Source organism: Syngnathus leptorhynchus, chromosome 3 (assembly GCF_054491065.1).
Source record: "Syngnathus leptorhynchus isolate UIUO chromosome 3, UIUO_Slep, whole genome shotgun sequence".
In the NCBI taxonomy this organism is placed as follows: Eukaryota; Metazoa; Chordata; class Actinopteri; order Syngnathiformes; family Syngnathidae; genus Syngnathus; species Syngnathus leptorhynchus.
Genome location: NC_141197.1, coordinates 2,054,999 through 2,079,297, shown reverse-complemented (window position 1 = coordinate 2,079,297; position 24,299 = coordinate 2,054,999). Strand labels below are relative to the sequence as shown.

Genomic DNA, 24,299 nt, shown 5'->3' with positions numbered 1-24,299 from the left:
ATTGAGGAGTGCCAGGGAGCGAATTTTTTTCCCGTAAACTACGTCTGGCATTACACACTTCTCAGACAATCATGAAGCCAAAACCCGCTATGTCATGCATATCATTAGGCAACACCCCTAGGAAATAGGTTTCTCACATACATAATACTGTGAATTTACCTCGGCACCATGAGCCTGAATTGTCTGTATTCAATCATGGACACAACAATTCCAAGGATTTATAACATGTGTGCATCAAATGCCAACTAATTGCCATTCATGCATGCACTAAAGACACAATGAACATTAAAATAATTCAGTCCTACTGCAGGTGACCAAGAACTCAAGATTTCACGACACCGCGCACTGGCACTTATGGGAAATGTGGTCATCTTCTGGCAAAACACTACCGCTTTTGTCCATATGATATTGCCATAATCAACTAAATTGAATCTTATCTTGTTACGCTTAAAACAAAGTTTTGAAAGCTTTGAAGTGAAATAATGACGTTTCTTACTTACAAGGGGGAAATATCATATAAGGGTTAATCTAACCTATTAGAAAGGTTTATGTTGATGTCTTGGCCAATCAGATGGCGTGTTGGACGTATGATGTGAGTGGTCTTCTGGTGCGAGTTGAGGAAAGAAAGGTTCTAAGAAGGTCTCTCTCGAGCGTCATTTCTATCTACAATAACGGAGCAGTTTGATCACAATCTCGAGCGCTAAGACACCGGAATTGTGGTTCGTATGGAGCATACTGTAGCAAATATTGTCTTGCATAAAAAGCTCGATTAATTACTTGCACAGGACAAATCAATGTTGCAATGTTGTAATTGTTCTTTATTAGCGCTCTTTTGATTTAAAAATAAACTAAAATAAAATTCTGACCCAAAGGGAACATCATTTGGGGGGGTGCCACTGATGTCTGTGTTGTAACAATCATGTTCCTAAGACACGGATTAGTAAAGCAACGTGGCTGCGTTCGCTTTATTTGTATTTTTTGTTTTTCAGCCACTTTCAGTCACCTAGAATCTCGTCAAAGTAAAATCGAGATGGCACGGACGTATGGGTGTGTTCTAGGAGAGATTACCAACTGTGCTGGCGCATCACTTGTCAGAAAGGTAACTTGTATTACACTCACACAATGTTACTGCTTTTCAGTACATGCTGTATTCATTTGTACGACCTACATCGGTTTAAATGACTAAAATATTTTTGACTAAAATATTTTTTACAAGCTCGCAAAGTGAATTACTGACCTGTTAATCATGACCTTTTCACAGTCTATTAGCACCCTCTTTTTGGTGGAAAGCTGACACTATACTCAGTTTCGGATGCTTCACATGCGTCTTAATACAGACAGTGGCTTGGAATTGTTGGAATCTGAGCCTTAAATCAATGTTCATACAATGTAAGTGTCATGAGGTAAAACCTTTTTGTCGTGTAGGCAATAAAATTGAGCATCCACCTTAGGCTACTTTCATTCATATTTTACTTGTCTGATTGTGATTTAGGATCCCCACTCCAATCAGACAGTTAAGAAAACAAACAAATGATATTATCATTTATCATGACAGTTTCCAGGTGAATGTATCATCTGGAAGTTTTGGGTTTTATTGTGACAGGCCTACCAATAAAAAAATGTAAATACCATATGAGAGTGGCGATTAAGTTTGTAGCTCTCGTATTGAAAAGGAGCTACTGCGCATATGCACCTTTTGGTCCTTCTGGGTTGCAAAATATCCATAACATCCTTCTACATATGAGATTGCCATGCTTTGTCATCAGTGGTAATAGTACTCACTGTCTGACACTGGTCCTTAAAATATAGCTGCTATATATGTCACACAATTCAAAGGAATGTGAAAAGCTACTTTAACTATCGTAATGTGTTTTCCAGTGGAGGGAATAAGGCAAAGCTGTTAAACTGGTCCAGCAGCTGCATTTGGTCAAGGGCCAAGAAGCAGCAAGTCCATTTTCTCTGCTGTCAGAGGCATCAGCTGATAGGTCCATGAAGGAGAACGAGGAGGTGCAACTGTGCCAGGTTTTCGCCAACGCACAGCTCTCAGTCAAGAACGTAGATGAGGAATATGATGACATGCCCCTGCTGTGCTCGGGATTTGTGAAGGACATCTACAAATATCTGCACCAATTGGAGGTAATCTTGCTTCGCTCACGTGCCTTGTTACACAATGGAACTCTGTGTCTCGTTGCTTCTTTGCATAGGTAGAGCAGCCCATACGTGCCAATTACATGCAGGGTTATGAAATCAATGCCCGCATGCGAGCGCTTCTCATCGACTGTATGGTCCAGGTTCATTCCATGTTCAATCTGCTGCAAGAAACCTTGTATTGGTTTCTCTGTTGCCGTCCTTGACCGGTTTCTCCAGGTAGGAACCATCTCAATTTTATTGGACTTATGAACTTATATGGACTTTTCTTAAAGAAATACTATACTATTTCCATTATTGAGCATTCCAAATTGTCCGTAAGTGAGAGGGCGAATGGTTGTTTGTCAACCAGTTCAGGGTGTTCCCCACCTACTGCCCGAAGTCAACATACATTAAACTCCTGGTTAACACAAATGCACATATAACAAGGAGTTTAACTTATTATATGCATTCTTTTCTTTTAATTAATTAGATGAATTTGTATTTCTCTTCTGTCAAGCATCGTCCTAAAATAATACAGATTAGTCGGGCCGTACAAGAACTTATTATAGATGTGTTATTGAGCTTTCAATCACTTTTTTCACCTAGTCTAACGGGATATCCTGCTGCGCCTCAGGTCCAGCCAGTTTCTCATCAAAAGCTGCAACTTGTCGGTGTTACTGCAATGCTGGTTGCCTCAAAGTATGAGGAGTTGAATCCTCCGATCGTGGGAGACTTTGCCTACATCACGGACAGCGCGTTCACCAATGCTCAGATTTTGGAGATGGAGCAACTGGTTCTGAAGACCCTTAACTTTCAGCTCGGTCGTCCTCTTCCATTACACTTCCTCAGGAAAGCTTCAAAACTGGCTAATGTGAGATTTTAATTTACTGCTTTGCATAATTGTCTTGTCCAAACTGCATTCAAAACAGCTAACTAAGAAGTGTCCACATGCTTTGATGCGTCCTTGGACACTCGTTACCACCCAGTGTGACATGGAAAGGCACATGCTGGCCAAGTATCTGATGGAGCTGACCCTCATTTCCTCATTAATTACAAAATGGTGCATTATCGCCCATTGAGATTGCTGCTGCGGCTCTGTGCCTCTCTCAGCTGCTGCTGAATGGACTGCCTTGGGTGAGCTCTACAATATTGCTCATAAGAGTAGAGAGAGGGCCTGAGTCGTGTAGGTAGACAGGCTCACTTGATTTGAATGGAATTGTTTGTCAAAAGTATTTTTTGCTTCCTGTCAGTCACCCACACAAGAACACTACTCGACGTATGACGGGGCCCACCTGAAGCCCATCACGCAGCACATGGCCAAAAATGTTGTGAAGGTAAATGGCGGCAAAACTAAGTTCCAGGTGAGTGAGCGGCTGGTAAGCACAATGACATCCACAGAAGAAGCACAGTGTACAAAGTGCTTCTCTTTTGACAGGCTGTCAGGAGCAAGTATTCAAGCAGCAAGTTGATGAAAATCAGTCTCATTCCGCAGTTCAAGTCATCACTAATCAACAACATGGCAGCTGCTCTCACTGCTCCTTAAACTCTGCATTTTTTTTTTTTACCCTAATCTTCCACTTCTGTACTTGATTTTAGATGACTGTTTCTAGGCTGAGATTTTCTAGTGTGTGTTTTATTCCAAAATTGATTATTAAAAAGCTGAAACTTTATTGCTTAAAATCTTTTCCCTGTTGGGGAAATTTCTAATCTGTCCTGGTATGCTTATTGCTTGAAACGAACTCCCTTAAGATTATTCTTTTCAGAATGTCACAATTTTTTTGTTTGGGGAAAGTCTCACAACAAAGCTCAGCGACATAGTGAATGTTTGGATTTTATTTGTCCTAAATGCCTTGTTTGTCCACATTGTGAAAAGCAGATTTTTTTTTTCTGGAGGTCTTAAAAAGTTACAGATTACAAATTGAAATCAACTTTTAGTTCGATTTCAAGATCTAATTTTCAATTCTTTGTTTGTTCTTAAGCTAATGTCTGCTAATGTCTGGTAAAGTTGTTTTCACTGCGTGCTGTTGTAAGCTGACTGTTTCATTGACATTTTCTGTACTTTTTTGAATGAAGTGATTTGAAAAATATAATCAGTTTATTAAAGTTAGTCTGGTAAATATAGTTCGGTCGAAATGAACCAGACAGTCTGTTGATAATCTGAATTAATTGAAGCGGACTCTTCTCATTGAGCCCACAGTGTTGCTCTGGCTGCCCCAATCTGAGAAGTTGTTGAAGTCTCGTTTCTCCAGAATGTAATGAGTCCCTCTGTAGTTTGGCTCCTGATACACAACCCACCTACAGTACAGACACACAGAAGGCAAAATAGAATATAATTCATGTGACAAAACAACCCCTTGAATCCAAAGTTGACATTTTGTCACGGGTTGTCATACAGTATTGTGAAAAGGCAAGCGATGTCTTGTGCAAATTGATACTCTTGAGGCCTTGCCACAACATCTCTATCAGGTTGTGTTCACCATGACAGATTTCAAACTAAGCTGCCAATACAACACCAAAGTCAAAAGTAGGAATCCTCCCTCAACACCCAAGAACCATTGCCAGTTTGTTAGAAGTGCATGAGGAGGTACAAAATTTGTGTCATTCAAAAACATTGCATTTTTCTTATATAGTACATCTGGTTAAAAAATAACTGGTCCTATGTGGCCTGGTCCTCAGTAAAGCTGATGAAAAATGGTTTTACTTACGCTCCTCCGAGTACACGTATGGAGGCTACTCTGTTGAGGCTGTAGCGGCTCATCAGGTTAGGAACATCATCCTGGATCTCCATCTTCTTACCGGAGAACCCAGCACGCTCAAACAGCTGAGCTTTTGCCGGGTTGTTGTCCTACAAAGCAACATTATCATTATAGCATGTTATTTAGTGGACTGATTTTTCCATGATAAATATCAGTCTCATTGACTGTGGTGTCAGCCCACAAGAACAGATTCTTCACAAAACCTGCAGCATGACATCCTTTGCCGACACCTGCCACAGTGTTTGTATACGTGCACCTGCTTGACAGCTCGCACGGAGGAGATGTGATCCGCCTGTGCACACCACTTGTCATAGCAGTTGTACTCTCCACGGACCGACATGTCCCACAGGTACTGGCGACCTCGGAAGTTGTCATGTTCGTACCCGATCCATCTGGAGTGAATGAAGAGAGATGATGAGCTGCATTATCACTATCAATTCTCAAAACTGAGCTTATTTTGCTCAAAGAGTCAAAGTCTTCAGCCCATCCCAATATTCAAGCTTACCTGTTCATGTTACTAACTGCAAATTGGGTCTTTGTCCGAACCAGGGCTGTGTCTCCGATAGCAATTCTAATAATCTCACTAATGTTTAAGCATTGGTCAATTTAGCTGACCAAAAAAAACCTACTTTTAATATGACATTAATTGGACACATTTCTTCCAAGGTCTAGGCTCCAATTCCCTGTGGGTCTGACTATTAATGGTCAAGAAATGAATGGGTGGATGGATGATGAAAAATACATTTCAAAATGAAAATCGGAAACGATCAATGATGGTCAACGATCGTTCAGGGGTAAATCCACTTTAACTTTTAACTTTAATGGCGCTATTGTAAGATTGATTGACAAAAAAAGCTGTGACGTAAGTGTGAATGAATGCTTGCGTATGCTATGGAATTGATAGGTGAATACTGAACGTTTGTCAGCTGAGATGGACTCCATCGTGGTCCTGGACAAGTATTATAGAAAATGAATGGGAAGATGGATTATAATGCTAGCAAACATTAATTCATGGAACAATTTTGATTTTACCTATAAAAACCTAATTTTAGTTTGGTACACAATGTATTTTTATTATTTTTGGATAAATTCTTGCATTTACAAGTTAAAGAACAGAAATAAAGCACCCCCTTTATCTTGTCAGTGCTACAAAGGCCCTTTATTAGCGGTCAGAAGTTCTTCCGCCTTAATCAAGTGTGTACCTGGGTCACCAATGTGGTGCTCACACGACACTGGCAGAGCTGGAGGGGGAGTGCCCTCCTTGGAAATAGGCTTCACGAACGTCAAACTTCCAGGCCAGATAACTAACATTTTCTGATTTGTTTACAGGTTTTTTTTCCACATACCTACCTGTGCCCCTAGGGAACATAAATGGCATGTTTATCAACATTTTCTAAAGGATTTAGAGGGTTTAATGATAAAAAATAAAAAAATAAAAAAAATAAAAAGGGTTTTGCCCTTGAGTTATCCTTGGCCACCCCATGGCCCACCCAAGAAAACACCAGGTAGCCCACAACTACGCTGTTCTAAAAAGTTACCAGTATTTTCGAAGTGTTTATCAAATGAGCAACCCAACAAATCAGCAGGCAAGAAGTCAAAAAGGTTGGTGTAATATGTAATATTCATCTATTATGCATTCTTCTTTACACACTACAATAACCAAATGAGACAAATTAGCTATACTGTACTGCAATTCTAAGAAATATGTGAAGTCTGGAGTGTTGAAGAGATTACATAATTGTTTGATGTTCATAAAAACATTTTCTACTTTCAAGTTCGATTTTTTTTTACTACTTCGTATTAATTTATTACATACCAACTGAAAAGTGCCGTTCAACTGATATTGTGGTGGCATATTGTCTTTTTTTTTTTAACCGATTTGAATTTTAATGAGAGGAGGTAAAATTGGCACCGATTTCCATTAACTGGGGCAGCCATGCAATGGGGTACTGCAGTTTCCTCTTTTCACCTGTACATTGCAGTGTGCACTTACGCTCCGCTCTCCACCTGCACGGAGTTGCATCTCTCTGCGAAGTTCTTGTCACTGAGCCTTGCACAGTCAGAAGTCAGGTCCAGATGTCTGCCTGCAAAGTTACGCTGCTCATAAAGGGTCACCTAAGGACAAAATAAAGACAATAGTTGAGCTGGCTGACATGACTGGTTCAGGCACAGCCAAGAAACACCAAATTAAACACCAAACTTAAACACAAAATTTCTGTTAACTTAGCAGTTAAAAGCACCTACAGTAGAAAGGATCTGCCAGAACAAGTTTTGTAATTTGACCAAGCACTAAAGATATCCAACGACTTACTCTCCCACTGGACCCGTAGAAGGCACGTTGGAGCAGAGACCCCAGCTTGCTGTCGATATAGACATTCTTTCATCAATAATGAATGATTGTCTAATCCAAGAATATCATCAATATCATTCAGTTTTAGCATAAATCATACTAAATTGAGTAAGAAAAAAAAGTCTGTTTCATGCAATGAAATTATAGGCACACCATGGGCACATTTCCTCAGCCATCTTTAGATGACTTGGGGAAAACCTTGTGTCGGAGTTGTCATTGAGATTCAGCAGTGGTGGATAACAGATCCAAGAGCCTACCCACTTAAAGTATACTGACCTGTACAGAGTGCTTGCCTGTGTCGCACATCACTGTCAACATACCTGGTTGGTTGAACTAATCCTGGGACCTTGGTAAAGATGTTCATGTCAGCTCAGTGAGGCCACAAGAACGCTCCTTAAATAGAGCATGTTAGGTTGGGTTGAGCTGACGGCTACCAGAAACCTCACAGTGGTTCTCTTAACAGTTGTCAGGGCTATAGATATGCTAAAACACACAAGGCCAATAGTCTTCTCTGTCGACATGAACACATCAGGTCATAGAATTGAAAATGCAACAAGGTGAGAGAAGCATCTGACATTCTGACATGTTCATGTGTGCACAGAAAACTACCGTGCTAGCTCTTTTAGCTTTGAACAATTCAGCATTTTGTAGAAGTGCCTGTAAATAATGCAACCCGTGAGAATGACTGTATTCAGGCTTTGTGTGTCCAGTGGCCACTGTGTTCACCAAAAGGCCATGACCCCAAGAGGTGCTCTTACCTATAGAAATGTATTACTTTTATTGCTATTGTATAGCTAAACACTGATTCAAGTCAAGTTTTTTTATATAGCCCTAAATCACAAGCAAGTCTCAAAGGGCTTCACATGTACAAAAATTTACAATTATTCTCAAACATCCCCTGATCTTAAACTTCTAGGAGGGCAAGGAAAAACAACAACAACAACAACAACAAAAAAACGACTGGGGGAAAATGAGAAACCTTGAGAAGAGACCACAGATGGGAGAATCTCCCTTCCAGGATCACCAGGCTGCAATGGATGCAGAGAGGGCACATAGAACATATTATGTAAAACGATCCAAAGAAAAAGTGGATGTCCAATTCAAAGTGAAGAGCTGCAGGAGATGCCCTCAATTGTCCTGGCAGTGTCTTTGAGAGTGGCAATCCGCCGCAGTTCCCTCATGCCGATTGGTCCATGAGAAATCCAGACAGCCTTATCAGTTTGGATGACAACTACAACCAACAAACTGTCATACATGTAGCTTGAAGTATAATGGGTTGAATGCTTTGAAAGATTGTGCCACACGTGATACATTCAGCACATCTTAATGATGCCCATTATATTTGGGCGGCTATTGTTCTTTTCACAAGACTGCGTCATTGACGGAAGGAGGCAAGGATTGTGATATTGTTCACCGGCTTGCTTTGACAGTTTCTTGTCACTGAGGGTCTGAAAACGGTGACCAATCATCACCAAAATTTTTACACAGAGGTCAACCTACAGCCACTTTAATCTGAGAATGTCATGTCAAGGCTGTCTTGTCCTTTTTTGAATTACGTTTGATTGAGACCTTGCCTTGTTTTCACGCACACGCACACGCACACACCCACGAACATACACACACACCCACGCACATACACACACGCACACACACGCACACACACACACACACACACACACACACACACACACACACACACACACACACACACACACAATCACACGCCGTCAATGCAGAAATCGAACTCACGGTAACAGGCAAGTGTACCACTACACCAGGGGAGTCAAACTCTTTTTTGTCACTGGCCACATCGTAGTCATAGTTTCCTGCAGAGGGCCTTGACTTTTTCAAAATATTTTAAAAAGATGATTGGTACTAATAATTCCCAACATTTTTTTAAAAGTGAAAACAATTTATAATTTTAGTATTGACACAAAGTCGCTGCGCAATTTGTCTTCGTGGGCCACATAAAATGATGTGGCAGGCAGCATCTGGTTCCCGGGGCTTGAGTTTGACACCTATGCACTACATCATCAGCAATCCCCGGGCTTTTTTATTTATTGTTTAAAGAAACATTCAAAACATGACGTCAGAACCCGTAGAATTTGATTGGGCAAAAAAAAAAAAACCTCAGCAGGTATATTTATTTATTTATTTATTTATTTATTTAATATAAGTGAAGCGTACTAAACAGACGCATTCTACTTTTTTCTAATATTCTTTCACAGTTGCAATCAACACTAAACTTTAAGATGGCAATGATCAGTTTTGCAGTTAAATCAAGAATCAAGACATGCATTAACTTTGCTTGCAGTGGCAAAATCTACTTGCCTCCAAAAGATATGTTGGCCACAGCAAATTTTCACACTTCGTTGATTTTAAATGGAAGTGTGTGCGTGTGTGCGCGTGTGCGTGCGTGTGAATGTGGACTTGCTGTATGTGAGCTGATGAAAGCAGTAAATGTCCTGGATGCTTCCCGTGCTTAGTCACTTGCTCGCCAGTAACAGTGGTACCCATTCAACCAGCCCAGAAGACGTTTCCTTTGTTTTGGAGCACTTTCCAGCAGTGTCCAATGTGAGACCAGCAGCAGGTCAGACACGTATGTGTGCTTGTGAATGTAGGCGGACCAGCTCAGTGTAGGGAGAGATATACGACAGCCAATACCAGGTGGACTCACAGAGAACCTTACCTAACTTTCATTTTCAGCTAGATTTGGACATTTTCCAGCTACAGCCACAAGATATGTCTCTTGTCTTGGCAGTGCTGGACAAGCCGTCATATTTTCTGTCTCTCATAGGGTTTTCTCTTACAGTTGGCTCAAATGAACCTTGACTCAAAGCCAAGAATCTTCTCTAAATTATGATTCCATGGTTTAGGGTTTGATAAAATGCTTATTCAACACCTGGACATCATCTGAGACTTATGAGTTTAATTTTCATGTCCCCATTTGAGCCTTTTTAGGGTCACGTGCAGTCTGTTAATGTGGTTGTTCTCTACTATAGGTGTGATCAAAGACAGAAGGCTCCAATCCAACCATCACAATGCGGTGGTGTTTCGTCAGGTTGTACCATGCATTTGCAATGATAATGTGTATGTCGGCAGGGGAGGACTTTGACTGGACGAAAACTGAAAGAACATCTTTCTATTTTGGGACCTTTCCGACAGGTAAGAGTCCAAAAAGATCGACCAAACTGTACTGCAGTAAATTGTATTTATTTATTGTGTTGTTTAGTGGTATTTTAATTATTCACAAAAGAACACATAAACATCATTTTCAATTTTCATCCCCACTTTTGCAATCTAAGTTTGAGATTGCATCATATCAAATCTGCTTTAACTTCATAGCATGTATGTGCAACAATAATTCAAGTCACTATTACTCAATCTTTCATTAGGGGTGAAAATAAAAGTGGTCAAATCCTGTGGCGCTGGCTAAATACAACAAACAAAAATATTGGAAGCACCACTGCAAGCTACACCAAAACAATAAAACAGCACAATACACTGACAATTATTCCCTTTGATGATAAATGATGCAAAACAGTAATACGAGTGACATGGATTTTCTCTCCAGGTTTCACCTGGGGGGCTGGCAGTTCTGCTTATCAGACCGAGGGAGCCTGGAATGTTGATGGCAAAGGAATGAGCATCTGGGATGCTTTTTCCCATAAAAAGGGAAAAATATTCCAAAATCAATCAGGAGATTCCTCGTGTAATGGTTTTTACAAATTTAAGGTGAGAAAACCCAAAGAGTTACACTGTAACTCACCTTATGTTTACGTACGTCTATAGCAGTACAATTTTGTTCCTTCAATTTGCTGATTGTAAATGGCGGAACAATTTCAGTGTCATACAAGGAACAATGAAGCATCTATATCAGGGGTGTCAAACTCATTTTTTTCGCGGGCCGCATTGTAGTCATAGCTTCTTTCAGAGGGCCATTATGACTGTCAACCCAAATAAATGTATGAGCACCTAATATTATATACAGTAGAAGCTACAAAACAAACTGAAAATAACTCACTTTCAAATCAGACAAGTAAAAACTGGTCAAATATTTAAAAAAAAAGATAGTTCTTAAAAGTGAAGACAATTTGCAATTCTAGTATTGACACACGAATTTGATGCAGAATTTGTCTTCGCGGGCCACATAAAATGATGTGGCGGGCCGTATCTGGCACCCGGGCCTTGTGTTTGACACATGTGATCTATATCAAAGTCAAAATCCGCTTTATTGTCACTTTCTTCACATGTTAAGACACACAAAGTGATCGAAATTACATTTCCCACCGTCCCACGGTGACTAGACACAGCACACAACACATACAATCAAATAGCAGAAAGAGTAAAAACGAACAGACAAGAGCAATGAATTAATAAGCAAATAACCCAAATAAATAAACAATAAATAAATAAATACATAAATTAAATAAATAAACCAATACATAGACAAATAAGAGCAGCAAAATGGAGCAAGCGTGCTAATAGCAGACAGCCAGACCATAGCGCAAAAGAACAGGACGTTATGCAGCCGAGGGTGGAGGGGGGAGGGAATTCAGGATCTTGACAGCTTGGAGTATGAAGCTGTTTTTGAGTCTGGTGGTGCGGGAGCGCAGGCATCTGTACCTCTTCCCAGAGGGCAGAAGTGCAAACAAAGACTGAGCGGGGTGACTCACATCACACACAATCGCGGTCGCCTTGCGGGTGAGACGGGAGGCGTAAATGTCCTTCAGGGAGGGGAGTGGAGCCCCGATGATCTTACTAGCAGTGTTCACTATACGCTGCAGGGCCTTCATGTTGTACTCAGAGCAGTCACCACCCCACACAGCGATACAACTGGAGAGGACGCTCTCAACGGTGCCACTGTAGAATGTGGTCATAATGGCAGGAGGAGCACTGGCTCGCCTGAGTTTCTGCAGAAAGTACAGGCGACGCTGATCTTTCTTTGCCAGCGACACAGCGTTGGTGGTCCAGGAGAGGTCCTCACTGATGTGCACCCCCAGGAATCTGGTGCTGCTCACTCTCTCCACCACAGCACCGTCGACGGTCAGCGGCAGGTGGTGGGTGTGACCCTTCCGGAAGTCAATGACAATCTCCTTGGTCTTGTTGAGGTTCAGCAGAAGGTTGTTGTCCCTGCACCACGCGGCCAAAAGGTCGACCTCCGATCTGTATTGAATCTCGTCGCCCCCGGTGATGAGACCCACCACAGTCGTGTCGTCGGCATATTTCAGCACGCGGTTGCTGCTGTAGGTTGCAGTGCAGTCATGTGTCAGCAGGGTGAAGAGCAGCGGACTGAGCACGCAGCCTTGAGGGGCCCCCGCGCTCAATGTGATGCTGCCGGAGACATTGTCGCCAACACGTACTACCTGAGGCCTCTGACAGAGACAGGTCCAGTAGCCAGTTGCAAAGGGAGGTGCTTAGGCCCAGCTTGTCAAGTTTGCAAATGAGACGCTGTGGAACAATGGTGTTGATTGCAGAACTGAAGTCCACAAACAGCAATCTCACATACGAGTCCCTGTTCTCCAGGTGGGTGAGAGCAGAGTGGAGGGCAGCGCAGATGGCATCCTCGGAGGACCGATTGGGTCGGAAGGCAAACTGGAAGGGGTCTACGGAAGAACAGATCTGACGTGCGCCAAGACAAGCCGCTCAAAGCACTTCATGACGATGGGGGTCAGGGCCACAGGGCGGTATACACTGAAGCAGGAAGGAGCAGGATTTTTCGGCACAGGTATGATGGTGGCAGCCTTGAAGCATGACGGGACGACGGCCTGCTGCAGGGAAATGTTAAAGATGTCCGTGAAGACATCCATCAGCTCCTCAGCGCAGTCCTTCAGCGCCTGTCCCGGGATGTTGTCCGGGCCCGCCGCCTTACGGTTGTTGATAGCAGCAAGCATCCTCCTCACGCTAACGGCAGAGAGGCACGGGGGCTGCTCGTCCGGAGGGGGAGGGGACTTCAGCGGGCAAGTGTCGTTCTGAGCGTCGAAGCGAGCAAAGAAGCAGTTCAGTTCGTTGAGCAGAGGGACGTCGCCATCACAGCTCTACGGCGCGGGCTTGTAGTCAGTGATGGTCTGAATGCCCCGCCACAGGCCCCGAGCATCCCTGCTGTCTTTGAAGTGGGCAGTAATCTTGGAAGAGAACGCCTTTTTCGCATCCTTGATGCCCCGGGACAGTTTCGCCCTAGCTGATCTCACGCCCGCTTCATCCCCAGCCCTGTAGGCTTTGTCTCTGGCCCTCAGCAGCCCGAGGACGGCCCCTGTGAGCCATGGCTTCCAGTTAGCCCGAATGACGACGTACTTTGTGAGGGTCACATCATCAATGCACTTTGCGATGTAAGAGGTCACAGAGTCAGCATACTCCTCAATGTCCGTCCGATCGTCGCATGTGGCCGCCCGGTTAAACATTTCCCAGTCTGTAGTGCCAAAGCAGTCCTTCTAAATAGCGAGAAAATCTGAAAATAATTTTATCTTTAAAAAGCGGAGCAGGCAAAAAAGTTTGTGGTCAGAGACAAATAGCCACAGTTTGACACACTTTGGAGCCCTTAAATCATTCCTTATTAAAACCCATACTCAAGTACAGAACATTGCTTGTCCCCGGGGTCTCCTACCGGTGGGACATGCCCGGAACACCTCCCCGGGGAGGCGTCCAGGAGGCATCCTGATGAGATGCCCGAGCCACCTCATCTGGCTCCTCTCAACGTGGAGGAGCAGCGGCTCTACTCCGAGTCTCTCCCGGATGACCGAGTTTCTCACCCTATCTCTAAGGGAGAGCCCGGACATCCTGCGGAGGAAACTCATTTCAGCCGCTTGTATCCTGGACCTCGCTCTTTCGGTCACGACCCATAGCTCGTGACCATAGGTGTGGGTAGGAGCGTAGATCGACCGGTAAATCGAGAGCTTTGCCATTTGGCTCAGCTCTCTCTTCACCACGACGGACCGGTACAGAGTCTCGGCTGCGAACCGCTCCAGTGAGAGCTGGAGATCACGGACTGAAGAAGCCAACAGCACCACGTCATCTGCAAAAAGCAGTGACGCGATGCTGAGGTCCCCAAACCGGACACCCTCAACGCCTCGGCTGCGCCTAGAAATTCTGTCCATAAAAATTATGAACAGAATCTGTGACAAAGGGCAGCCTAACAAATCCGACTTACTGCCGGAAATGCGGACCAAACTCTGGCATCGGTGATACAGGGACCGAACCGCCCTTATCAGTTGGCTCGGCACCCCGTACTCCCGAAGCACCCTCCAGAGAACCTCCCGAGGGACACGGTCGAACGCCTTCTCCAAGTCCACAAAGCACATGTGGACTGGCTGGGCGAACTCCCATGCACCCTCGAGGATCCTGCCGAGGGTGTAGAGCTGGTCCACTGTTCCACGGCCAGGACGAAAGCCACACTGCTCCTCCTGAATCCGAGGTTCGACCTCCCGACAGATCCTCCTCTCCAGCACCCCTGAATAGACCTTACCAGGGAGGCTGAGGAGTGTGATTCCCCTGTAATTGGAACACACCCTCCGGTCCCCCTTCTTAAAGAGGGGAACCACCACCCCAGTCTGCCACTCCAGAGGCACCGTCCCCGATGTCCACGCAATGCTGTAGAGGCGTGTCAGCCAAGACAGCCCCACAACATCCAGAGCCTTTAAGAACTCCGGGCGGATCTCATCCACCCCCGGGGCCTTGCCACCAAGGAGTTTTTTTAACTACCTCAGTGACTTCGACCTCCGAGATTGGAGAGTCCGCCTCAGAGTCCTCAGGCCCTGCTTCCACAAAGGAAGGCGTGTTGGTGGAATTGAGGAGGTCTTCGAAGTATTCCCTCCACTGACTCACGACATCCCGAGTCGAGGTCAGCAGCACACCATCTCCACTGTAAACAGTGTTGACCGTGCACTGCTTCCCCATCCTGAGACGCCGGATGGTGGACCAGAATTTCCTCGAAGCCGTCCGGAAGTCATTCTCCATGGCCTCGCCAAACTCCTCCCACGCCCGAGTCTTTGCCTCAGCAACCGCCGAAGCCGCGTTCCGCTTGGCCATCCGGTACCTGTCAGCTGCCTCCGGAGTCCCGCAGGCCAAAAAGGCCCTATAGGACTCCTTCTTCAGCTTGACGGCATCCCTTACCGCCGGTATCCACCAGCGGGTTCGGGGATTGCCGCCACGACAGGCACCAACAACCTTACGGCCACAGCTCCGGTCGGCAAAGGTCCACTCTGACTCAAATGTCCTCCGCCTCCCCCGGGACGTGGAAAAAGCTCTGCCGGAGGTGGGAGTTGAAGCTCTTCCTGACAGGGGAATCTGCCAGACGTTCCCAACAGACCCTCACAGAGCGTTTGGGTCTGCCAGGTCGGACCGGCATCTTCCCCCACCATCGGAGCCAACCCACCACCAGATGGTGATCAGTTAACAGCTCCGCCCCTCTCTTTACCCGAGTGTCCAAAACATGCGGCCGCAAATCCGATGACACGACTACAAGGTCGATCAACGAACTGCGGCCTAGGGTGTCCTGGTGCCAAGTGCACACATGGACACCCTTATGCTTGAACATGGTGTTCATTATAAAAAATCCGTGTCGAGCACAGAAGTCCAATAATAGAACACCGCTCGGGTTCAGATCGGGGGGGGCGTTCCTCCCAATCACGCCCTTCCAGGTCTCACTGTCATTGCCCACGTGAGCATTGAAGTCACCCAGTAGAACGATGGAGTCCCCAGAAGGAGCGCTCTCCAGCACTTCCTCCAGGGACTCTAAGAAGGGTGGGTACTCTGAGCTGCCGTTCGGTGCATAGACACAAACATCAGTCAGGACCCGTCCCCCCACCCGAAGGCGGAGGGAGGCTATCTCTCGCTCACCGGGGTGAACCCCAATTTGCAGGCGCCCAGCCGGGGGGCAATAAGTATGCCAACACCTGCTCGACGCCTCTCACCGTGGGCAACTCCAGAGTGGAAGAGAGTCCAGCCCCTCTCGAGAGGGCTTGTACCAGAGCCCAAACTATGTGTGGAGGCAAGTCCGACTATGTCTAGTCGGAACCTTTCTGCCTCACACACCAGCTCGGGCTCCTTTCCAGCCAGAGAGGTGACATTCCATTTCCCTAGAGCCAGCCTCTGCAGCCGGGGATCGGACCGCCAAGGTCCCCCCGCCTTTGGCTGCCGCCCAGCTCACTATGCACCCGACCCCTTTGGCCCCTCCTATAGGTGGTGAGCCCATTGGAAGGGGGACCCACGTCTTCTTTTAGGGCTATGCCCAACCGGACCCCATGAGCGAAGGCCCGGCCACCAGGCGCTCGCCTTCGAGCCCCACCTCCAGGCCTGGCTCCAGAGAGGGGCCCCGGTGACCCGCGTCCGGGCGAGGGAAAACGACATCCATATATCTTTTTCATCATAAGGGGTATGTTGAAGACCCAACAACACCTATCTAACAAATGAATAAATAAATGAATAGAAACTAAACAGAGTAGTGGAAAACAGTTATTGTGTCTTAAAATTTATTATTTTTACAAAGATTGGCTGTGATTAGGAGTTTGGACACCACGTATTCTTTTATTGAAGGGGATGGAACAGAGCAACAATGTGATGACATGTGAATATTGTGTTCTGTTTTCTTTTAAGGATGACATTAACCTAATGAAAGAGATGAAGCTCAATCATTATCGTTTCTCCATCTCCTGGCCAAGAATTTTACCAAGCGGACTCAAAGGTAATGCACACATTAATTTAATAATAATAATAAAAAATAAAAAATAAAAATAATAATAATAATAATAATAATAATAATAATAATTGATCGGTTTTATATAGCGCTTTTCAAACACTCAAAGCCGCTTTACATGGAAAACACACACACAACGAGTTAGGGGTTATACGCAGAGTTGAAGAGGTGAGTCTTGAGATGGTGTTTGAAGGAGTGCAGGGAGTCAGCATTACGGATTATTAGGGGAAGAGAGTTCCAGAGAGTGGGGCCAGCAACAGTAAAGGCTCTATCTCCAATGGTCCGGTATTTGGTCGAGGTAAAGGGGGTGAGCAAGTTGGCATCAGTAAGGCGGAGTCGGTGGGTGGGGGTATAGAGCTGCAGGAGTTCAGATAGGTAGTTGGGGCAAGGTTGTTTAGGGCCTTATAGGTGGTGACAAGGATCTTGAAATGTATGCGCTGTTTTATGGGGAGCCAGTGAAGATGACGGACGGAGGACAGGGGTGATGTGCTGTCTGCTGGGTGAGCGGGTGAGCAGTCGGGCAGCAGAGTTTTGAACATATTGCAGTTTGTGAAGGACAGTTGAGGGGAGGCCGTACAAGATGCAGTTGCAATAATCCAGTCTGGAGGTAATTTGGCCGGAAGGATTTGCAAAACACAGAAATTATTCCACGAATAAGATTAGCGACACAGTACGTAGTCATATCTTTTTTTTAGAAAATAATTAAGGTGTTGATGGATAAACCAACAATTTGTGTGTTGAACGGGCAATCAAAATAATGTACATAGTATTGCAAATGATTGTTTTTGTTTGGAATATATTTAAATATCTTAATTCATGTGATTCACTTCATCTGTTTTAGGTGAATACATCAATGAAAAAGGAATTAAATATTACAATGACCTGATCAACATGTTGCTGGAAAATAAGATCATTCCAGTTGTTACTTTATATCACTGGGATTTACCACAGGTGAACACAAAATTATTGAATTTAATTTTTTAATTTTGGTCAACCTCAAACAACAACAAAAATGGTTCTATTGTCCGACCTCCCAGGTGTTACAGGAGAAATATGGTGGCTGGCAGAATGTCAGCATGGTCAACTACTTCAATGACTTTGCCAATTTATGCTTTGAAAGGTTCGGCAGCCGCGTGAGGTATTGGATCACATTCAACAATCCCTGGGTATGTAAAGCCAAAGATTTTATACTCCCTTCACTGTCGTGAAAATTGAATTGTTGTGAAGCGCTTGTGTTTCTAGTCGATTGCTGTAGAAGGATATGAAACAGGGGAACATGCACCAGGTTTGAAGATGAAAGGAACTGGGGCTTATAGATCTGCACACCATATCATCAAGGTAATTACAATGACTTAATTTGGTAACCTGGCAAACTTGGTGTAAAAATAGGTGTAACCTTTCATTTGTGTCGTGCCCATCTGGGTGTACTAGCAGACAGAGTTACCTCACCTCAGACCCGAAGAAACGGACACATTGTCATTTTCATGCACATGCGGTGGTCTTGTTCAGTGTGTTTGTAAAATGGGTAGATGTGCTATGCTTCACTGGGCATTTCTGCCTCACTCTGCAAATTTGGTTGGTTACAAAAAGTAGATTTTAGATGGGCTAAAAGAGTGTCTAGTTTGCAGTGCGGGTGGTATAATCATGATATTTGAACGAGACACATTGGGAGACACATGTTGAATGAATTTGCGCCTTCTGACAGTAATTATTCCAAAAATTATCTAGTCACCTCTAACAGCGCATTTATTTTATTTGTGTTGAGACATTTGCAAACCTCTGCTTTTATTTTGGAGATACAGTTTTGGCTGATCATTATTTCTGCAACTTCGTCAACATATTACAGCCCGAAGCAGTAACTGAATCATTCATTTTATGTCTATAATTTGAAATAATGCATTGTTTTTGAACAAAGGGATGGAAATAAAAATACATTTCAAATCAAATTAATCGATTAATTGTCAAATTATGTAGATGGATTAATTTTGTAATTGATATGGCTGTTTCTGAACTCACCAGGATGCACTCTGATAAGAAGGAGGCAGTACAGTTGACCCTATTTGCAGGGGATAGGGACCAGGCTGGCCTGCAAATAGTGGCTATTGAAATACCTTTTTGTGTAAAACAACCCCAAAGTTAGGTCAAATTGTCCCAACCTCCTGGTTCGGTTTAATTTTAAACCCATCAGTTTTTAGCGTGTATGACTTAATTGTTGGACACGGGATCTGAACATCATTTCTATAGGTTTTACCACAGGCACATGCTAAGGTTTGGCACACATACGACAAGGGATGGAGGAGGAAACAAAAAGGTATGAAGGAAAGGAAAACAGATGATTCATGATGGTCAGATCATTGTCACTGCAGGGCATAAACAACCCATGGTCAATGTATTTTTTCACATATTGATACTAAATACTTACAGCGTGGGTGTGTTCATTTATAAATTACTGATAATTAAAGCATTGAAAATGGATTCCTCTCCTTGACAATGCAATGTTAATGGCTCAGCAAAACACCTTTTTTCTGGTTTGCTGCAAAGTGATGGTTTTGGAGATAGATGGATTCCACCTGACAATATGATGAAACCAAATAAAAACCGTGTACATTCAGGTTTAGTTGGCATCTCGCTGACAGCTGACTGGGGTGAACCAGTAGACACCAGCAACCAGAAAGACATTGAAGCGGCAGAGCGATATATCCAATTCTACCTGGGATGGTTTGCCACACCCATTTTCAATGGAGACTACCCTCAGATTATGAAAGAATATATTGGTATGTCTTAATCACATATTACAATCTATTTACAGCTACTACTACTACTACTACTACTACTACTACTACTACTACGACGACGACGACGACGACGACGACTACGACTACTACTACTACTACTACTACTACTAATAATAATAATAATATTTTTAGTATTTATTTGAGCTTTATGCAATTAGGTTAAGTGTTTGGTCAGCGACAGACATTATTTAATTTCTTTTTTAGATAGATAGATAGATAGATAGATAGATAGATAGATAGATAGATAGAGAGAGAGAGAGAGAGAGAGAGAGAGAGAGAGAGAGAGAGAGAGAGAGAGAGAGAGAGGAGGGACGGACGGACAGACAGACAGACAGACAGACAGACAGACAGACAGACAGGTGATTATGGCCATGGCCAAAAAGTTCACAAATTCTTTATCAGTATTGTAGTTGCGCTTATTCAGGACAATTATCACGTTGGAGAAAACACACCCTTGTGAAGTTGTGGCGGTTTGGATAATGGATGGAAGGATACTGTACCCAAATTAAAAACATTTCAAAGGCTTACTGAATATATGTGCTATGATCTTGAAGCTGGCTTTTCAACTTGATCACTGACTCTCTGTGGCCAGGAGGATGTTCATGACATTTACCTCCATATGTAAGACCACAACACACTTCTCCAATTTGTGTCAATCCATCTCAGATGAGCTTAGTCTGTTTGTTGTTGATACGGTACAGTTTTAACCTGCATTTATTGATGAACACTGTAAATAACAAGCTATAGAATCTACACAGTATATACAGAAAACCAATTGGCAGCCACTGAGGCAGAAACGCCCAGTGAAGCATTTAGTGTGTCCACCAAATTCACAAACGCGCTGGACTAGTCCATTGCCCCAAAATGATGATAATAATAATAATGCTAATTTTTACATTGGGCACAGACCACTTTCTGTTATCAAATTATCTGATGGCTTTGGGGTGAGGGAACTCGGTGCAACACAACCCGGATGACCCATTTGGGTGCAAAATGGCCCCAAATATGCTAAATGGTCTCCAGTATACCAAAATACCGTATTGGCCCGAATATAAGACGTTTTTTTTTTCATTGAAATAAAACTGAAAAAGGGAGGGGGTCGTCTTACATTCGGGGTCTAGACAAAGGCTTTTGTCAAACTTGAGTCTTGAAAAAGAGGGGGTGGTCTTATAATCAGGGTCGTCTTATATTCGGGCCAATACGGTAGTCACATACATACTACATATTTGTATTATTCAGTTGAATATAGGTCGATCAGATCATTGTATTCTCTTTACACAATGTCTCAATTTCATTGGTATTAGGGCTTGTATTTGAGAGTCCATTCTTTAATTCCTTTTATTTAACCACTGTGGTGGGGTAAAGAGAAACAAACAAACAAACAAACAAACAAACAAACAAACAAACAAACAAACAAACAAACATAAAAAGCTTTCTGTCCCTGTCTAAATACAATTGGAACTAACTCTATATATCTTCCCACCATTAGGTAGGAAGAGTGGCCAACAGGGTTCCGGAACTTCGCGGCTGCCGGTATTCTCAGCGCAGGAAAAGAGTTACATCAAGGGTACCTGTGACTTCCTGGGCCTCGGCCACTTCACAACACGCTATGTCACCCAAAAGGATTATTCATCAACCATTGGAGACAGCTACTTTGCAGATCGAGACCTGGTGGAGTTGGTTGACCCACAGTGGCCTGACCCTGGCTCTGAATGGCTCTATTCTGTGCCCTGGGGCTTCAGACGCTTGTTGAACTTTGTCAAGGTACACAAAATTCGCATTGAACTGCATTGTAGATGCTTTAATGAATGTACGGCATTTTAAGTAACTCAAATTTTAACATTCTTTACTATTACACAGAATAAAGTAAGCCACTGCATCATTTGATAAAAACATTACCCAAAAACAAAAAGTGAAATACTAAAGCCTTGTTAAGGACACATGCTTCATACAGTGACATGAATATAAACGGGTTAATTAACGTTTGCCATATTTGAAAATATTTCCGATAGACTCAGTACAGGAACCCAATGATCTACGTGACAGAAAATGGTGTATCAGAAAAGACACTGTGCACTGACCTCTGTGATGACTGGAGGATGCAGTACTACAAAGACTACATCAATGAAATGCTTAAAGGTGAGGCCGCTATACCAAAGCGATTTAAAGTTACACAATATTTCTGTCAATGTTTTCTACTGATTTGTAATATAGCTGTCAATGACGGGGTAAATGTCAAAGGCTACACCGCCTGGTCCCTCCTGGATAACTTTGAGTGGAATGAAGGCTACTCCGAGAGATTTGGCCTCTACTATGTAGACTTCAGGAACAAAAACAAACCACGGTCCCCAAAGGCTTCAGTCCATTACTATAAACGCATTATCAGCTCTAATGGCTTTCCCAATCAGAGAGAGGTAAACTGCAATAGCACACTTAAGCACGTTTAAGATCATTTCTGCTGGAGATCATGCAGTATCAACTGAAATTTTGTGGTTCCTACAGGTGGAGGGTTGGAAGAGGAAAGCAATAGAGACGTGTTCTTCTAGTAACCAGCTCCTGGCAGCAGGTAAGCACAATACAGCACTCTTACAACTGGGACTGATAAGCCGAATGGAACCAAACACAAGCTTGTTTCTTCACTATTTTATGGGGATTTTCTTTGCTTTGCCCCCCCCCAGCTAGAAAAAAATCCCAGGGAGTTCAGGCACATTCAGGAAAGCAAAAGATTTGGCCAGTTCATGATGAGGTTTAGGTACAAGTGTTGAAATCCCAGATCCACTCGAAGAATTATTTGATTTGCTCACCACTCCATATAGAATATCATGTTATATTTCAATATTAACATGAAACATGGATAGGGATCAAGAGGATTAGGGCCAGTGAAGAAAAAAAGGTAAGTGGGATTCTGGTTTTATTCTCAGAAAGTGAGAATTGTGACTTTAATCTCAGAATTCTGACTTTAAAGTAGAATTCTCACTTTCTCGCTTTCTGACATTAAAGTCGGAATTCTTCACTAATCCTCTTCCATACAGTCATAATGATATTCAAAAAGCATTCGATAAATGTCTATTCCTGTTGAATGACTTAAAACATATTAAATACTAGTACATGCAATACAAAATCTTACATTTTATCTTTACAACGAATGGACCTTGAATTTTTACAGTACTTTAAATGCGCAGTACCAGTCAAATGTTTCGACAATACTTTACCTTCTCATTCAATATCATGAGCAACACTTTTTAATTAGTGAGTCAAAAGATTACAGAAACTTAAGGTACATCTGCACCTGTTATGCAATTGAGTGTTATCAAAAAAGATCATGTTCAGTTTTGATTGACTCTCTGACGAAGGTATTGAAGAAATTTACATTTATTACTATCGTTGTAATTTGCTATGTTGCCACATCACTAGAGATCTTTCTAGTGTGAAGTCCACCTGATATAACAACATGTGCTGGTAATATGGTTTAGTGAAATACAATGAGCAACAATTAATTCAATTCAATTAAATCGGACTCATCTTTGTTCATCTCATCCAATCTTTTTTAGTTAAGATGATAATTAAGAGGATTACATCAACTCGCACAAATTTCACAGATGTTTCAGTCCCTCTCCTATGTGTTTCAGATCCACTGATAGGCCACATGAAGATGGTGACAGAGATTGTGGTTCCCACTGTGTGTACACTATGGATTCTCCTCAGTGCAGTCTTCCTCATGTTCTTGCTGCAAAGACGCCTGTGAGATAATCAGAACCTAATCATACCTCAGTGGTCATCTACAAATTAATCAGGTCAATCTGAGAGTGACAGATTCATTTACACGTACGAAGTCAATGGAATTTTTGAAATGGTGTTTTAAATCAATGCTTCAGACTGTCAGCGGAATATCAAAATAGCCTCTACTTGTCATACTTTGGAAGAATGGATTATAGTTTGGTGTTTGACTTTGATTTCCCCCCTTTGTCAAATTTCAAACCATGGGAAATAAAAGTGGTGAGATGTTGACCCCTGTGAATTCATCCATCCATCCATCCATCCATCCATCCATCCATCCATCCATCCATCCATCCATCCATCCATCCATCCATCCATCCATCCATCCATCCATCCATCCATCCATCCATCCATCCATCCATTTTCTAAACCGCTTGTCTTGACGGGAGATGCGGGCATGCTGGAGCCTACCCCAGCAGTCATTGGGCAGTAGGCGGGGGACACCCTGAACCGGTTGCCAGCCGATCGCAGGGCACACAGAGGCGAATGACCATCTGCACTCGCACCCACACCTAGGGGCAATTTGGAGGGCTCAATTTGCCCATCAAGGATGTTTTTGGGATGTGGGAGGAAACTGGAGTGAAAACCCACGTGGGCACGGGGAAAACATCCAAACTCCACACAGGGAGGGTCGGAGGTGGAACCCCTGTGAATTATTGTGCCAAATCAATTTTGAAACATTTTGGTTGTACGGTCACACAAGTTAAGCAAACAAATAAAGAGAGATGGATTAAAATAATGATACAACTACAAAGATAGTGAAAACAGTACATTAAAATACTTGATGTGAGGTGATGATG

At 43.3% G+C, this 24,299-nt stretch overlaps 3 protein-coding genes across 6 annotated transcripts; 2 read left to right on the top strand and 1 right to left on the bottom strand.

Moving 5' to 3' along the window:
- The first annotated feature begins 573 nt into the window (after positions 1-573).
- Positions 574-4,251, top strand: LOC147058841 (G2/mitotic-specific cyclin-B2-like). The gene is given in 11 exon segments (XM_085908068.1): positions 574-719; positions 990-1,099; positions 1,879-2,136; positions 2,205-2,333; positions 2,335-2,367; positions 2,765-3,001; positions 3,117-3,170; positions 3,173-3,197; positions 3,200-3,264; positions 3,381-3,491; positions 3,566-4,251. Coding segments are annotated over 9 exon segments (909 nt in total). The 5' UTR covers positions 574-719; positions 990-1,099; positions 1,879-1,989; the 3' UTR covers positions 3,674-4,251.
- Positions 4,252-4,292: 41 nt separating this feature from the next.
- Positions 4,293-7,600, bottom strand: crybgx (crystallin beta gamma X). Its single transcript, XM_085908069.1, has 6 exons — positions 7,557-7,600; positions 7,198-7,246; positions 6,880-7,001; positions 5,143-5,278; positions 4,836-4,975; positions 4,293-4,425 (listed from the first exon to the last, which is right to left on the bottom strand). Exons 1-6 carry the CDS (start codon positions 7,598-7,600, stop codon positions 4,293-4,295), a joined length of 624 nt encoding a protein of 207 aa, XP_085764195.1.
- A 2,098-nt stretch (positions 7,601-9,698) lies between these two features.
- On the top strand, positions 9,699-23,699 carry LOC147058839 (lactase-like protein). 4 transcript variants are annotated; one of them, XM_085907662.1, is made up of 14 exons: positions 9,699-9,826; positions 10,239-10,401; positions 10,811-10,971; positions 16,828-16,915; positions 17,769-17,878; positions 17,965-18,093; positions 18,170-18,265; positions 19,184-19,238; positions 19,540-19,701; positions 21,212-21,486; positions 21,735-21,861; positions 21,964-22,136; positions 22,225-22,288; positions 23,352-23,699. In XM_085907662.1, the coding sequence occupies exons 2-14, from the start codon at positions 10,278-10,280 to the stop codon at positions 23,465-23,467; spliced, it is 1,680 nt and encodes a 559-aa protein (XP_085763788.1). In that variant the 5' UTR covers positions 9,699-9,826; positions 10,239-10,277; the 3' UTR covers positions 23,468-23,699. The 4 variants fall into 4 exon arrangements, with proteins under 4 accessions (XP_085763788.1, XP_085763786.1, XP_085763789.1 ...); XM_085907660.1 differs by having other exon boundaries at positions 21,937-22,136; XM_085907663.1 differs by lacking the exon at positions 19,540-19,701 and having other exon boundaries at positions 21,937-22,136.
- The last annotated feature ends 600 nt before the right edge of the window (positions 23,700-24,299 follow it).